This window comes from Mercenaria mercenaria, chromosome 17 (genome assembly GCF_021730395.1).
Source record: "Mercenaria mercenaria strain notata chromosome 17, MADL_Memer_1, whole genome shotgun sequence".
NCBI classification, from domain to species: domain Eukaryota; kingdom Metazoa; phylum Mollusca; class Bivalvia; order Venerida; family Veneridae; genus Mercenaria; species Mercenaria mercenaria.
In genome coordinates this window covers 70,942,226-70,961,004 of record NC_069377.1, presented here as the reverse complement: position 1 = coordinate 70,961,004, position 18,779 = coordinate 70,942,226, and the positions used below count along the sequence as shown (strand labels likewise).

Genomic DNA, 18,779 nt, shown 5'->3' with positions numbered 1-18,779 from the left:
ACATCAATTTAAAATAAATACATGAAACCTACGAGACAAAATCTGCGGTAGCAGTTTTGTGTTCTTTCGTCAAGAGTTGCTATATAAATAAATGTATACACATCAATGTTCAATATAATCTACATAGATTTAAGTGTATATGCTGCACATGGATGTATTTATTTAAGCAGAATCAGAGCTATCTTGAAATAAATACCAGTGATGTTTTGCTTTTGTAACTAACCCGTAACGATCAATAGAAAAATACTTTAGGGCGGATCAAACTACAAGCGTGATCAAATTAACCTCTCACCGATAACTAGCGTGACACCTACGTCATTTACTACCAGCGTTTGATGTAAACGCCCATTCGGCGAGCTTTTCTGAAATTGGTAGTAATTGAAAATGAATAAAACCCGTTTATGCTTCATAAACTCATTTTAAAACGATTGGAATCCCGTGAGTGCTAGGACACTTTTTCTATCCTTTTGTTAAACCATTACGACCCGTTAACGCCGTTAGTTTAATAGATTCAATGACTTGTCAACATGTTTGTTTACTCATGGGAAATTAACCATTCTTTCAGGCATCCAGACGTATTCATTATACAACGTTATTTGCAAAGCGTTTCCCCGCAAATGCACTACAGTAACTCGCAATGACTTTGAAGAATTAAGCCAACTTTGCAAAGAATCAATGGTTGATGAAAAACCCTAGATAACAAAGTTAAAAGAATTATTGACTTTATGTTATATTCTCAGTCTAAATTATAGAGCACTATTACATGTAAAACATGTTTATCTCATCCTTCAGTGCTAAATAATAGCTTTGCTTTTTCTATTTAAGAGTCTTTGAGTGCGTCTTTTTATTAACAAGTACATTGCATTTAGCTCTGCAAAGATACCCGTCTGGTCGCAATTTGTTTCAAATTGATAAATAGATACAGTTAAGAATCTCTTGGATGTTTTTATAAAACGTACAAAGTTTTGAAATAGAATGCAAAAAATGTGCTCCGCAAGTCGTGGTTATTTATGTCTCTTTTTATATATCTTGTTTCCAGCTTGGTACACACATAAAACGGAAACTCTCGAGTAGATTATTTTGCTACAAATCTCCGTTTCTCGTCAATTTTGAACGTAAAGACTAGGGTTTATATCTTATATTAAAACATGACTCCTTTATATGATGAAGTATTTGTTTAAGATATTGTACTGCTGCATAACACAACGATATAAGAACAGCCTGTTTCTGTTTTTATTGTCTTTCTATTGTCGTATGTGTTATCTCCCTTGAATGTTGGCATCTCAATGTTGCACACAGCACTATTTTTCGTTTGTTGATACGAACGAGTAGTTTTAGTTCACTGGAAAATCATAGGACAATCTGTCTATTAGAAAGAAACTATCAGATGTACCTACAATCAATATTGCTTATCGTCATCGACGTGGAAAGTTAATTCATCAATTTAATTTGAATACTATGGTATTCTAAAAACTTTATAGAAACCTTTTATTACATGTTTTCAGTGAATTATTGGACTATTAGAGTAAAATGTATGATGTATGATGTTTTCACATTGAAAAATATTAAATATATTTTGTTCTGTTGGTAAATTTATCAAAATTATATTAGGGAAGCGATCGGGATCGATCCCTTTACGGTAACATCCGATATTCCGAATGAGATATATACTATCGAATTAAAAAAATGTGTACTTCCGTGTCTTCGGATTTTTTTTGAAGAATACGCTTTTTCCTTGTGCCTAATAAGCGTCCAAATAACTTGTCCGAACCGCAACGTCTTGCACATCAGTACAAATATGGATACATGATATATATACACGTAGTGTGTATCTACCTTTAAATTCCTACGCGTAGCGACGAAAATCGGGATCGATCCCTCTACGGTAACATGCGATATACCGAATAAGATATTTACTATCGAATTAAAACTTGCACATATAATTAAAGACCTACTCCCTGGTAAAATGATTATTTCAAAAGTCATACACTTTATTTATTTATTTGTTGAGTATTTTGCAACCTAAATTCAAGACTTTGTGAAAGTTTAACTTTACAAATTTGCGACAATACTGCGAGGGATTCATACGTTACTTCTTTGTTCGACTAGATGCAATCAAACATGTTTATCCGAAATGAATCATTAAACATTCAGAAGTATTTCAGGTTGTCATATACATCAATATCTACTAAATAATTTATGGTTTGTGTCAAATAGAACCCAGATCATCCGCCTATGCTAAAAATCTCACCCTGAAAAAAGTTAAAACGATTTAGATTTGAAATAATGTAATCAAATAGAAACAGTGGAAACACAACGGGTCGCTCAACACGACAAAAACGAAAATGTTGCAGGCTCGGTTTAATTGAGCCTGTTCGTGGACTGTAGTGGAAATGCATGCTACCGTCAAGCATAAAAAAGCAAATTAAGAAGAACTAATGATATAACGATGAAAGCTGATTTTTGTTTCGATTTTCTAAAACTTATTCTGCATGGAATGTTTGATTAAAGAATCTAGTAGCAATTTACAAACAGTCGATGTTTGATTAACAGTATCAAAGCTTTGTGTAATTAAACAGTATGTAAAGTGTCTTCCTTTTAACAATGGCTCTATTACATGCATAATTGTATCATCAATTAATATGAAGTAGTAAGCATGTTTACATTTAATCCTAACATGTAAGATATGTTTTATTCAAACATATTTGCGGTTTGCTTTTCAAACATTTGTGATATTGTTGGCATCAAAGTTATTAGACAGTAGTTTGTGTGTCATTTTGAGTGGAATGCAATCCGCGTGCTCATTGATTTAGCTCAGAACTCTAGTTGCATTTTACAAATAGTAGATATATTAAATGATTTAAACACGAGACTTTACGTTGATATGTTTTATTTTCTGACTCATATCACAATAATGGTACATACATCAGACGCATTTATCAATTGATATAAATACGAAACGAATGTTAAATACGTCTTGAAGGAACTGTTTAAATCCTGTATTAACCCTTTCATGGCCGTAAGACCATCTAGAAGGTTATACTTCTGTGATGGGAGTTTTTTGGTTTCAAATTGAAAGGTATTGGTTACATTATACAGGTTATACACGTGTACAATATAATGTTAAAATGTCAGATGTAACGTATGTCTTATTTTGCATATTTTGTTATCGGTTGATGAATGTATTTCATATTTTTCATTGATAAGGATCTTCATTTTTGAAAAAAGGGGCTGACAAATGTTTTATGCGTCCCATTGAAATAATCTTAAGAGAAAATGGAATTGATATAGCCTACTTCTACCTAACTGTAACATTGACTTTAAGTTTTTACAGTTTGATAATGTTTCAATGACAACTGCTTTTTTGTATACGGATGAAGTTTTTATGGACGTGGGTTACAGTCTATGCAATTTGTATGTATAGTAAAAAGAACTAATTTAAGATCTAAACTTACTCGAATTTGTCTTGTAGGACACCAACTGTTATTAATATATTCACATTATATTCTTGTATGTAATTAAAGTAATTTAAGAAGTAAAGAACTATTATACTGTCACATTTAAAGGCAGAAAGACTTAAATGAAACTGTGTCTATACAGTCAGTTTCGAATCAAAGGTGACACGCATTTGTTTAGATTTAATTTTTGGATATACTTTCGCATCCATCTGCATGCTTTAACCGACGCATTAGTAGCAATTATGAATGCTTCACTTCCGGAATAAAAATGATATGATTTTTTAGAAAATGTTATATAGCTCAGTGCTTAAGGAATATCATATATTAGTATCATAAGGAATATCATACTAGTCCAAGGGAGAAAACAGCGAAACGGTTGAAACTTTGTTCCGTACGGTTTATTGCATCAATGTGTAGAATGAAAATATAAGATAAAGTGATAAAGAATTTTATTACATTCTATTTAACTTTTTTTCTGAAACATCAGTAATTTAAAACAGTATTGCTGAATATTTATAAGTGCTTCATTGACAGTTCCCCTATATCGAACACCCAGGGCGCAAAAATAGTGTTCGAACTGTCTGTCCGTCCGTCATTCCGCCCTTCTCACTTTCTTGCGTAATCAACTCTTCCTATAGTTTTTATCAAATTCAAATATAGCTTGGTAGTCACCACCAACATGAAGGAAACATGTGCTTATTGCCTGATATTTTAGTTACGTACGTTTTTGAGCATCTTATGTTACACAACTTTGCTTACAGTTTCTGTCCAATTCAAATGAAACTCGGTATACATCATCAACATTATGTACAGACTCACATATCGTTGTAACTTTCATGATAGATTATTTGTTTGAAGTTTGTTTTATATCATACATTTGTCAGGGGGGCATATGTTTACAATGTTAGCGTCATTTTTGTCTGACATACGGTCTGTACAGATCTATATGTTACTTGGTTGCGAAGAAGTTGAAGGTATTCCTTTTTACAGTTCACAGCGATTCTCGGTTTGGTGTGTGTTCCACTAGAGAGCCTAAATTCTGAGGAATCGTGATGACAGAAATAGTTCTGAATTCCAAGACTGTTAAAGCGCATATAAAATTCTAGACATATTCTTCCTTGTTTGTTATCTCTGTCTTTTAAGTGTATATGGTATTGTTCCGTCTTCATTTACAACGAAAAGCGTTGCGCGGTAAGAGGTGCAATAGCAATAGCATTCTTGTAGTAATATCATTTCAAGTGACAGCTAATAAAGATTTGGTAAGTTATATTCCAACAACTAATGAGTGTTGAGCATCATCGTTAGCTTTTACTTTTGTTCAAACTGGCGTCATGTTTCTCCTATCAAGTGCTTGTATATTGTGAAATACAGTGTTGTGACTGATTATTAAAAATACGGAAATAAAAATTTGAAAATGACAAAACCCAAGATTTGAATTAATGATTAGTATAAATTTTATAAACATGTTTTGGATTGAATAAAGTACTATGTGACAAAAATATCAAATGTTGAATAGAATAAGAATCTCCTTATTTGCACATTACAAAAGTGTAATGTTCTGTGAAAAAAAAAACAAGCGAGGAAGTTGTTTATATCACTGAAGAGCGGTGATGTTTATTATTACGGTTGTTATATATTCATAATCTTTTAAACGTTTTCTAGGTGTGTAAGGTGTGTATTGAATTCGTCGATACACATAACACACATAACACACATACACAACACACATAAACACACATACATAACACGCATAACACACATAACACACATAAATGAAACAATACTTCGATTGAATATCAGTATCCATGAACCTCTGACTTAATATGTGATTCTACATTGCAAACTGCAGTTCACGATCTAAGCTCTTTGAAAATCGTATTAGTATTAGTGCACACAATTTATGACCCTGTATTTAAATCATGAGTTATTTAAAATCAATTAGTAGGGATTAAATTTATATAAATGGATTAAATGTAAAATATATGGAACACAATTATGTAAGTTTGATAATATTTATACGTATTTCTTACCCTTGTACAAATAATAGAACATTATTAATTACTCATTCAGTTGGACGAAAAGACAGTTTTACACAGGACAACGGTGTGCAAACTCAAGTTAAAGCCAAGGTTTAAAGTCACACTATTTGGATCTTTGATGAGAAGATGATTGTGTTAACCATTACGACCGTTTTAGGTTTGTATTATTTTCAAATTTTTAATTTTTTGTTTTTAGATTTTATTTTGATAAAACGGTGTGTATTTGTAAACATCAGTAACATACACTCAGTTCCAAAAGAAAGTGTGCACTTAGTTTTCTTTTATTTTTTCTCGGTTATTTTCATGAAAACTTATAATGTTTGGTACCAGAATTTAAATCAGTTCGTAAACAAATTGGTGTGCATTTTAGATTTTGAGTTATACCTGAGAGTTAGTGTATGAAAAAATGAAACAAAAACGTCGGAGAATTTTTCGAAATATTTAAACTTAAAAAAGTGCACACTTTCTTTTGGAACTGAGTATATTTGTAAGTTTTAAAAGAATAACATGCATGAACAAATGCTTGTTTCGTTCTATGCTTCCGAAGGATATTTTCACAGATTTTGTTAACTGTCTCAACAGTGGCCTTTAGTGCCGTGCGGCGGCTGTAAAAAGTCTCCCCGTACTTGGACTCAGTGTTGGTATATTGTCTGGTCCTTTGGGATCACTGAATATTCATTTTTACTGTAATGGAATTCCGCTTAAGCCGATAATAGGGTGTGTGTGGGGTGTACTTCTAATGAAAAAACTCTGCTACTATGTTGCTTGGTCGCGGTCTGTGCTTCAGAAGGAACTTTTCACAGATTTTATTGACAGTCCATGTGGCTGTAACTTCTGAAATTAAGATTGTACATGTTTTAATCTTCTGTCATACGTGTAGATGTTTTACCTTTTTGCTGTTAAATGATAAGACATACAATACAGATACCGTGATTCTAGAACTCATCTGGTTTGATACTCGTCTTTTCGTCTGTCCCTTCCATCGGTCCCTTAATAAGGATTATCTTGCTGTTTTACCTTCTGTAAAGACACAAAGTTCATGCGTATATGAACTTTTAGTTTGTTTTGTATATTTTATACGACCATTGTCGTGGTTTACATTTCGTATTACCATTGAGTATGTTAGAAGTTCAACTGCGCGACGAAACGGTCTTGTGTCTACTTTGGAACATAATGGGGGTTAGAATCTGACCTCGAAGTAAGATTTTGCCCAGTTTAACATAATTCAAGTACTTCAGGTCACTTCAGACGTTATTTTATTAGAAACTATGAAAATATTTATTTCATTATGCCGACAAAATAAAACGAATTTGTAATGCCTTCATTTCACAAATTAATTGAGAAACTTTCAGAAAAATGTAAGCTTGTTTCATTGTTAGACGTTTGGCTTTAACTTGCTTGCAATTCGTGAAACCTCCCGTTATCTCTGACATTGTATGTGTTTACCAGTTCAAACTGTATCTGAAAAAATCTTAGCTCTCTTATACAATCTAATCTTATAAGCATTATATCACCCTTCAATAAAATCATGAATACTTTCTAATCCTTAATTGGGAATAAAGATTATATAAGTTATGTTAAGTATACAATCATTACATTGTGAAAATTCTCACCAAAGTACAAATAGTAGAACAATTTAAAGGGACTAAAGGCTTATATACGGTGTTATATACATTTGTTTGAGAACAAACGATACTTTCGATCATACTTGAAAAGATGCTTGTGTTAGTAATATCGACTGCTTTTGGTATGCATTACTATATTCATGTATTAATTAATTCTGAAATTTAGTATTTTTATGTTATTTATCCGTTAATGTCAGTAATATATTAGTGCAATACTCCTCACACGCTCCCTAACACCATCTTAAGAGGAAATGTATTGCACGCAAACATTGAATTGACTTCTGGATTTACTGTCAAGCGTATTACCACTAGAACACAGGGTCACATTCCTACCTTAAGTATTGATTTAATTTTACTTATTTTGTTTTTTTTTTGCTTCCAACAGTTCTACAGTTTATATCCTAAGATTTAGCTGTTTCACATTCCAGCTGTAACCATATTTGTGAAAACAAATGCTGTTCTTTTTGCATTCTTACAGCGATTTTACCAATTACTTGTGTTGCATATACTCCATCAGATGCCGAAGCCTTGCGTGCGCACCTGTTTACTAATTATTCCACCAAGGACCGTCCGACCAATCAAACAAATATTGATATAAATTTGGGTCTCATGCATATTACGGAATTTGTAAGTATTCAATTATATATATGCGTAATTTGAATGTATGTAATGTGCATTTTAATGATATACGAGACATTTAATGAAATCGTAGTTTCATTGTATTCACAAATATCAATAAGATTATATGGCCTGTCTCCTAAGCTCCTACAGCAATCGCTTCGTGGACATTTGCGAATCAGCCAGCTCTTAGCATCACAATAACCTTATGCCTTTCTTATTTTAACATACGAATGAGTATTAAAACTGAAATTAATATTACAAACTGTTTGAACATTTTGTTGATTTCCACAACAGGATATCATCACCCAGCAGCTACACTGTATCGGATTTATAACTGCTGTAAGTATTACACTCAAATGTTTAAGCCGTTTTTAACTTGTCTGATTTTTGAAAGAATTCTACAGGGTATTGTCGTCTCTTGATCGTCGGCGTCGGCGTTGGTTAAAAGTTTTGTTTAGGTCCATTTTTTCTCAAAACTCATAAGTGTTACAGCTTTAAAACTTTGTACACTTGGTTGTCATTATTAAGTGCCTTAGTAAGCCAAGAACCATAACTCTGATATGCATTTTGCCAGGAACTATGGCCCTTTTTGTACTAAGAAAATTTGAGTTTCTTGGTTTAAAATTCTGTTTATGTCCACATTTTCTCAAAAACTGTAAGAGCTATTGCTTTGATACTTTGCACACTTGTTTATCATCATTAGATGACTATGTAAGACAAGAACCATAACTCTAACCTGCATTTTGTCAGAATTACGGCCCTTTTTGTACTTAGAAATTCTGAACTATAACATTTTTCTTACATACTGACCAGCACAGGCAGACGAGAGATGGCACCCGAGGTGCTCCTGTTTTTCTTTTGCATGCTTATCCATTTTCAACAAAGAGGTGAAGGTGGGGGAGGGGGGGGGGGGGATAAAATTGGATTTGTTTAAACGTATAGGATTGAAGCCCCTCTAAATCGGAACCCCTAAATATCTGAAAACACTCCACACTGAACGAATTTGCGGTTCCAAAATTTGACTTTCTTCTTTCAAAAATACCACTGTAAACCTTAACACATCTCTACTGGAAATCAAACTTTATTTTTCATACCGAACCTCTATTCATCAACACAAAATTACCCATGTTTACCGAATAATTTCTAATGCAATAAGAACTTTAGCACTTGCCTTTTATCACAATTATCAAACCTCACTCTATATGGTAACGTATGTTAGAAATACAATGGTGCTGTCTCATACAGTTACTTACTAAAATCAAGATTTAAATCAAATCAGATTGCATGGTAATTGTTAAACTATTTTTGTAGTGCAACACACACTCCATCTACTAAACCTCTTTTAACCGAAACCCGTCCAGACTGAACTTTTACTCCGATCTTTGGTTTAGAGGGGTTCCACTGTATTGTAAAATGACCTTGGTAAAAACATATAAAGAAACGAGTTTTGAAGTGTAATGCTCAAAACATTTTTTCCAAAACGGGAAAGCCGCCTTAGACTAGTTTTAAACAAACTGATTAAGCCACATCAAAAATTTACAAAGGCTTTTTTTACTAAAATTCAATACCGATATTCACTACATTTGCTATCTATCCATATCTCATAAACTGTGTGGATATGAAACATGTGAACAAGCAGCTTGAGTAAAAGAACTTTTTTTCACAGACAATAACCTTAATAGCTTACATTTTAGATGTGGGACGATGACCGCCTGCAGTGGAACGCTACAGACTACGGAGATATGCAAGAATTCTTAACTCTTCTTTCAGACGTATGGTCTCCGCCGCTGTTAATCAATAATGCGTAAGTCATATATAAACAAAGGTATAAATTTAAAATCCTACAAGTTTTTCTGCAGGTGAGTTATAGATAGATTACCTATTAACAAATAATTTCAGCTTATTTCATGTCTTTTAAGTATTCCTTTATTCTTTTTTTACCTATAACTATATATACAACACCTAGACCAGCATTTTTAACATGATTCTAGGTAATGTTTTTATTTGATGTTTGTCTGCATATAGAACATCTTTTCTAGCAAATAGTGATCTTCAGAATGACATGATTCTGTTCATAATTACAGAGCGGACGAAATAAAGATTATGAACGACAACGAAGATTTAGCGAGTTCTCATGTTTATTTGATGCCTAACGGAAGTGTGATATGGCTGACGCCAGCAAATATTTTAGCACAGTGCTCGGTTGACATCCAGTTCTACCCGTTTGATACACAAAAATGTAAAATTGCGGTGAGTTTTATTGATCATAAATGACGCCATCAGCGAATTATTAAGCACGACAGATTTCATATAATTCGTCTTATTGGTAAGAAAAAGGGGAAGGAACACATCGAGATTTCTTTAGTACAAATAAACGTTAATTTCCAAATGGTACAAAATTAATTCTGGTACAGTATGCGTCTGTACTTTAATTAAAGTAATGTATAAAAATTTCGATATAATTTAGCCAGTCGACGTGTGTCGAGCTTTATTTGTTTTAAACCACAACTTGGGCTGTTTTCCGCATCAATACTAACAATATGTCTGAAATCTTCCAGTCATATTTACTTCTCATATTTATAGAAACAGATTTTATACATTGAAATCACAACCCCATCTCCAATATATGAAGAAAAAAAGAGGAAATTCAGTTAGTTCCACAATACTTTAAATTCCATTGAGATATAGATGGTATGAAATAAGAGATATTATTTTCTCCATATTACCAAATATAAAACAAAGTGGAAATTATGTATACAAACGACTGCATATTTACGTACTTTTTTCTAAACAATGTTACCGCAATTTCTCTATAAAGTAAATGTGGACCGACAGAAACTTATCTTTAGTTGACAAATTAAAACTTATTTTTATAAACATAGCCGTATATAATAAGCCTGTCTGTGAATCGTCTTAAAAGTCTTTACCTCATTTTACTTTCGTTTTTCTACTTAAACTTCTGTAACCCGAGTCTTTCAAAAGTCTGGCTAGGGGTAAAACAAGGGACTAAAATACCATATTTTCAATATAATATAATGATTCTAAAGACTTTAGAAATTGTCGGAGAATATTGACGAATATGATACAGGTTGATTCAATGTTTAATATATTTTTATTGTTATACATTTCTTCACTGGTGTTATCATTGACTCTTTTATTTGGGTAACCCGTGGAATTTTCCAGGGATTGAAATGTACGTAAGGCTGTGTCCAATCACGACGGGATTAGCTTACCGTATTTAATGGCATTAAAGTATTATTCATTCATTTAAACATCGTGAACTGAACATTTGTTTGTTAGAAGGCCAGATTGAAAGTTAAATGATTGAACAAGAGTTGGGACATTACACGTTTGGTACCGGTGACTGTAACCAACAGAAAACATCTACCATACTATACACGGGCTTCTTAAAATTCTGGGCCTTTCAGAAAAAATATATATTAATAATTTAAAATTTGATTAAGAATACGCTTACTTTGTAAGAATAAACCTGTAAAATATAATATTACATTGAATTGTATTACAAGGAATGAAATATTTAGTCTAAGAATGGGACTAAATAAATTAGATGTATTGAATACAATGGAAATTTGCATAAATATTGTTGCAAAAGAATGAATAGTACCGAAATACGTGTATCTGTGGTATATATATATACACGTATATTTGCATCCATTTATATGATTTTTTTTCGGGCATGATACATTTATATTTAGAATATGTTGTTTTAAAGGGATTTCATGTATCTGAAAAGTTTATGTTAACACATGTGTGTTACAAAATACCCACACTCACCACAAGATATTGCATTACTGATAAAATGTTGTAGGTATAATAAATCAAATATTGGACCACTGTACATATATTGTTTGATGTAAGTATGTTTGCATCAATATCTTATTAGCTGCATTAATTATCATAGAGTATGTTTATGGCGAACATCAGTAACTGAATTGTCATTGTCATTGAGAGAACTGGTTCTAACTTTTACTGCGTCTCGTAATGATGAATAAGTCGTACATTATACCCCATTCACACATACGGCGCGGATAGGTACCTCTAGCAACGGACAGAAACGTAGTTACCCGTATCGATCCGTACCTGAGCCGTACGGATTGGTACGGATTGATACGAATTACTACTTTAAAGTACGGCTCAGGTACGGATCGATACGGATTGACACGGATTACTACGTTTCTATCCGTGGCTAGACGTAGCTATCCGCGCCGTATGTGTGACTGGGGTATAACAGCGATCCTTTACACATTTAGCTCTGTATTCGGCTGAATCAGTCCTGTTTCTTTACTATAAACTATTTCATGACTTTCTCGTGTTTTATCAAGATATGATCATGCCAAGAGTAGAGGATTGGTAGAAAAGTACCTGACAAAATAAAATGATTAAACCTCTTGGCATTAGATGTTGCTTAAAAAAGGGATGTTGTTAAATAAGCCCGAAAATATTAGCTAAGATTAATGAGTGCCAGGTAAAATACTTACGGACAATAATACAATATATACATTTTGTCAGAGGTGTACATGGCATCTGCAGTTCAGATCGAATGTATCGTAAAAAATTCTTATTATAGATACATCTCGTTTTTAACACCAACATGAGTTGTGTAAATTGAAAACACATTCTTTTTAACTCTAACGTCATATAGCCTCAAACCATGTGGGGGTGGAGGTAAAGTTATATTACATTGCGAAAAAATGAAGTCGGTGACTCCTAAGTATTCATGTGTCTACTAGACGTACACACACTGCGAAACAACATATCAAAATTATACGTTTTTTTATCGAGCCGATTTTTTATAAACTGGATTTTAAGGCAAAATTTATAGCAAAACGTGATGTGAGTTTTTCTGTTCTAACGTCACAACATCGTCACTGACATCCTAAGTGTCAATTCCATTTCGCTGAATTTTGTATCATTTAGTAGTATTTTCTGTATGCAAAATGAACATTATTTTGTATTTTTCATTTGTTTGACATTCCGAGCACGGGAAAGGAAAAATGCCGAAAGTACTCGGAACTGGGCGTTGCACAAACACTGACGTCAGGGGCCGTGTTTCTGACACAATAGCAAAAAAACACGAACAATATGGCGACAAAGTAAAACCGGAACTTAATCGCATATATCCTGAATTTTGTACAGTATAAATTTCAGGTCAATATTCGACAAAAAGTTTGGGGCGCATTCCACCTTAATATCAGTTGATTTTGAACATAAAGAATAATTTTCAAATAATAATTACTGTAGTGATGAAGAACGTGAATAATGCCTAGTTGTTATTCATTTTTCTAGATAACATCCTTGTTATTTCTGGAAAGACAAGTAAATCTTGTTTCCACGGCAACATCCGTATATTACGATCTTTACGAAGAAAATGGCGAATGGGAGATCTCTAGCTCTTCTATAAAGGATACAAAAAGGTAAGCGACAAAAAATATTTATTTTATTGGGTTTAACGTCGCAACGACACAATCATTGGTCATATGGCGACTTTCCAGTTTTGATGTTGGAGAAAGACCCCAGGTGCCCCTCCGTACATTATTCCATCACGAGCGGGCACCACCTTCCGTAAGCCAGCTGGATGGCTTCCTAACATGACGAATTCAACGCCCCGAGTGAGGCTCGAACCTACATCGATGAGGGGCAAGTGATCTGAAGTCAGCGACCTTAACCATTCGGCCACGGAGGCCCCCAAGAGACAAAAAAGGTTAGAAAACTAGCTTACCTATTACGGAGAGAAAAGGATTTTATAACCTGTGTTTTCTATGTACTTAGGAGACAAAAATGTTAAATAAATAGGATTTACTATAATAAAATGACAGTATTTAAATTCTTGAAAATATAAACTTTACAAATAACTACAATTTGACATTAAACCCCAATTCATATATTAGTGCTTTTGATCAAACATTCTGAATTTGCGGTAACAAGTACAATGCAAATTGTTTTAACGACATATATCATTAGCTTAATGCATTTTGTACCTTGCATGATTTGTTTTTTTTTCTTTTATCTTCAGAGTGTTGATTGGGAACTCCATGTCTGCTATAGAATTTAGTTTCCATCTGAAGAGAAAATATTCCTATTATTTATTGAATATGATGTTACCAGTTATATTTCTGGCAGTGATGGGACCCTTTGTGTTCATGCTTCCGGTAGAGAGTGGGGAAAAGATTGGCTTTGCACTGACAATTCTTTTGTCTTTGTCAGTTGTCATGACAATTGTGTCCGACAGCATTCCCCCAACGTCTACACATGTTTGTATCTTAAGTAGGTGTAATATTATTTACAAATTTTAATTTTTCTGTATGAATTTGCACTGTGTACTTTGAATATTTGCAAGTGCTTTTTTAGTGAAACAGTCTTGAAAGGTGTCAGGGCATTACTGCATATACATTCCTCTTCAGTACAGTATCTGACTAAATAGATATTGTAATTGTTTAAATGTACATATGTTTTGAATATATCACAGCTTTCAAGAAGGCAGACATAAACAGTTCTAAAAAGTTACATTGGTATCATTTTCAGTTCTTATTTGCAACTGTATGTATATTTTCTATTTTTCAGGTGTGTATCTGTTGCTGACATTTATTGTGTGTTCATTTGAGACGCTTGGCACTGTTGTCACGTGCAAATTGCATGAATGTAGTAACAAAGGAGAAAAGTTGGGAAAACGAATGCAAAAATTTGCTAGATTTCTAGCAAATGTGACTTTTTACAGGTACATTTAGAAATAGTCCCAACCGAAACGAGAAAAATATATCACACTTAAATTTATTTGTGGAATTCCCATTAGTCGAATGGGTTTAAGACTAGGGCGCTTTGACAGGATTTCAGTACGACTATTTTTTGATAACATAAATGTTATAAATGGATTTAATAACTGCTGGCATTAGTTCTATTGTCTTATGACGGCTGTTACATCATAATTGTGTCCCGAACAAACGATGATTACAAATATTTCCTTTGTAAAGCATGAACAAATTTCTGATCTTTTCTCTGTTTTCGACATCTATTAAATGACCTGCTTCATTAAAATGATAATTTATCCATTTTAGGAAGAAATGTAAAGATGACGACAAAGATGAACCAGGGTCTTCTGGAGCATTGACACAACATGACGAAGAAAATAATTGTCCTAAGCAATTGTCAAAAGATGAACTAAAAAGCAAGGCATGGGAAAATGACCATACTAACGACCAGGAAAATCAAGATTGCATTCAATATGACTTTGATGACCTTGTTTATTTATTTGACACTTTTCAGTTCTATTTTTTTACCATTTTAACGATGCTTATTACTTTGATTTCAATGATCGTGTTAAGTGCAGGTGGAGCAGCCTCGTCGTAGGATATCACATGCTACACTGTGGAAGTGCCGCTCTAACAACAACCTGGTTGTTTGAGAAATGTATGTATTAGTGAAATCCATCCAGCTGTGTTTGTTTGCTAATTTGGAATAACAAAAGAGAAAACGTATTTCTTCCAATTTAAGTTGAAATGAACTACGTCGTTAAAAGAAATGTTGCTATTATATCTGGAACTGTGTGCTATAAGTATGAAAAAAGGTATGTTGAAATATATAAGTACTTTAAGTTCCTTGTAAATTATAATGAAACAATAATACATACACATCAGATAAAAAATCGAATTCCAGTAAGTTGTACCCTACAAGCGTACTCCTATAATAGTGTATGTATAGATGTGTACATCATTAATACAATTGAAGGAACACAGTTTTTGAACTGCATATAATAACATAAAGGTGACTCACTGTTGTGTCTTTAAATATAATAGGGTTATTATAATATCAATCTGACTAAAGTACTTGATCCTCTAAACGATGATCTGAGAACGACCTATTCTCATTCGTCTTCTGTATATTTTGGATTTCCAGTATTGCTATTTTTATTTTCGCAAATCTATTTTTATTTGAACCAATCACACAACTTGTTCGAATGTCGAAAAGTAAGAAAAATTCGCAGTCAATCCAGGGCTCAAACCCGGGGCCTCTCGCTTACAGAGCAAGTGCCCTACCGATTGAGCTAACCGGCTATCTGATATCTGTCGATATAAAAATTGTAGATATCAAAAACCAAGGCTTTTTAAAGCTTGCAGAATGTTGTAAGTTTGCTTTCGATTGGCCAGCGGAAGGGTCGTCAGAACGAGGCTATCAATACGTCGTTGTCAGATCCTATGCGTAGCGTAATAGGATATGTACTTTAGTCAGATTGATCATAATATATGCTTGTTCTGGGATGCTGCATTCGGCTCGAGTGGATCCGACTTGGCAAAATCCACGAGAACCCAGATCTAGCTACTGTTATAATGACCCTTTTATTATATACCTCCACCGTTCTTTTTTCTGCCTGTTCGTATTAACCTTTTGACAGAATTTCAATAGGTATATAATATTTTGTTTTGTTCTGTTTTTATGTTTCACGTTTTCTTTATATACTCAGAGTCACTGAAAAAGTACCACCCTAATGGCCCTTATATTTTACTGGACACATTGGACTGTGTTAAAAGCATACCATGACTACATTTTTGACGCAGCTGAGACGTCACTGGTGTAAAGATTTGAACTCCATTTTAGGCACGGGCTGCACGTGCAAAATGAATTTTTTGAGAAATGTCGACATGAACGAAAATTCTATCGCAAATCATTCATCGCACTTGAAAGTTAGTCGACAGACTAAAAGGAATACGTTAAAAACCCAGAATATCTTTGCTAAGAATGCCACGTTTAAGGCACGATCAACGCCATTAGGCCATTGGCATGGTTGACACCGAACGTTCATGTTGTCAAATTGCACGTCGTATGGGCTGTTCTCACCTGATACTCATAAAATGGGTTAGGAGACATGATCAGACAGGGTCTATGAGTTATAGACCGCGCACAGGCCATGCAAAGGTGACGTCGAAATTGTATAAAAAATAAAGAGGTATATAATAGGTGGTAACTTTTCAATGACGCCCAGTATATATAGATAATATTTTCGTGAGTCTTGAATAAAAAACCCACTATTCTATAATTGTACTTTGAACATCGAAAATAGTTAATATTGCGATTATTGTCTCCTTTTACGTATGAGTGAAGAGGTTACTATTGACTAAAGTGGGCCGGTGTAACACGATTGACTGTCAATCCAGAGGTCCGGGGTTCGAATCCCGGTCCAGACACTGGAAATTTCTGAGATGCTTTTGAGTGTCTCCCACCTAAGTTAGAGGCCTGTACTGGTTCTTGCCAGGACAGATGGTTTCGCGTATATCGGTGCTATACACCGGGCACGTTAAAGAACCAGACTGTCTATTCGCAAAGAACTAGGCTAAGTTAGCCGGACAAGTCTATATATAAAGAGGATTTTTCTCTATCTGTTCTAGGGGCTTTATCTCTGTCCCTCTGGTCAGATCGCCCTGCGTCGGTGCTAGTAGAGGATGAATTTCGCGCCCTGTGTGGCTGCGTTTGCTATAATGTAAAGCGCCTTTGAACGTGTTTATCATGAAAAGGACGCTATATAAATCTGGTATAATAATAAAATATTAATAATAAAATGCTTAAATATGTATACGCTAGCAACTAAAGTGGATTGTTTCGTTTGTTGTTCTATCTATCTATCTATCTATCTATCTGTCTTAATCAAACAACTGCAAAGAAACAAATTTTAAGTGTTCATTTATGACCGTTTAAGGGAAGACAGTCAGACTGCCTAAAGTCCAGTAAACAACCCTTCTGAATATAAAACTCCAAATGCACGAAGGGAGATCTAGTAGTACAAGATTTCATACCTTTCACTCATGAACACCATAATTTACATTGTCGTTCGTGGCTATGCCACTCGGTTAAATATTACATCTGGTGTTCACTCGTGAACGATATTTAATTTTAAACCGGAACAAACAAATATCCTCTATTTCTTTTATAGAAAATTTCTGTTCATTTAGTTTCGGTGGTCTTCAATTACAGGCTTGTTTTTTTATTTATAGTTAACTAGACATTTTTTACGTATTATGTAATATTCTTCTCTCCTAAGAATTTTCACAATACATTGTCATATTAAACACATCCAATGATTTCATTGTTATTCTCAGCGTGACAAATTAAGGTTCACAACATGACAATGTTCGTGGGTGATATTGTTACAAAAAATCACATTCGTGGCTATTTGTGCGTCGTTTGGATATATAGGGTAGTTTAATCAACTAGCATAACAATTGATATTTGCACATTTCTGTGATAACGTCCTGGTCCAGCAGTGTGGTTTGTAGAAAGTCTAACGTAAGGCTTTATAACTCCTGTGTACGGCTTACTATTTCCTATGTGCGATTTAGTAACACCTACTTGAGACGTAATACCTCTTTCATATGACTAAACTAACTCCTATGTAGAACGTCATGTACGGCTTACATACTTCTATGTCTTACGTACGACATAATAACAGCTCTTCCTATCATACTAAACAAACGGTACGGTAAATATAAACGTAGAATGTATTGTTTTTCTTTGATTTATCAATTAGCTTAAGGTATTAGATGCCTAATAGTAATGTTTACAAACTGGCATTTGCTTGGTATATTCTTAAAGGTGACTGTGTTTCGCACTGTTTTGCAATTTTTAAACAACTTTTACCGTGCCTTCTTTTTATAAATTTTGTATAACTTATGGTATCTCCTCAAGCTCAAGTAGAGGACAAAGTGATAGCCACTATCCAAAACCTTTGCAGAGAACTGATTTTACCATTAATTTTAATAAAAGAAACATCAAACTATTGGTAAACAATTATAAAACTAGCATAACAATTATAAAACACAAAATAAAAATGTCAATATCATTTTTTTTAAGGTGCCCCAAGTAAACGGATTTAATGAGACAGAATTGAAGAAATAAGGTCGAATCCTGTGTTTCTGTTTTGAATTTCGCTTACTTCATTCAAAAATAACCTTGGGGTAAAACCTACCTACATTTCTTCCACGATATGTAATCTAAAGAGTGAAAGCAAAATAGAGAACTTTTACCGCATG

General features: G+C 33.7%; 1 protein-coding gene across 1 annotated transcript; it reads left to right on the top strand.

Moving 5' to 3' along the window:
• The first annotated feature begins 2,921 nt into the window (after positions 1–2,921).
• Positions 2,922–17,219, top strand: LOC123537185 (neuronal acetylcholine receptor subunit alpha-10-like). The gene is made up of 9 exons (XM_045320809.2): positions 2,922–5,654; positions 7,601–7,749; positions 8,038–8,082; positions 9,438–9,547; positions 9,828–9,993; positions 13,051–13,178; positions 13,778–14,028; positions 14,326–14,479; positions 14,817–17,219. Exons 1-9 carry the CDS (start codon positions 5,624–5,626, stop codon positions 15,106–15,108), a joined length of 1,326 nt encoding a protein of 441 aa, XP_045176744.2. The 5' UTR covers positions 2,922–5,623; the 3' UTR covers positions 15,109–17,219.
• Positions 17,220–18,779: the final 1,560 nt, after the last annotated feature.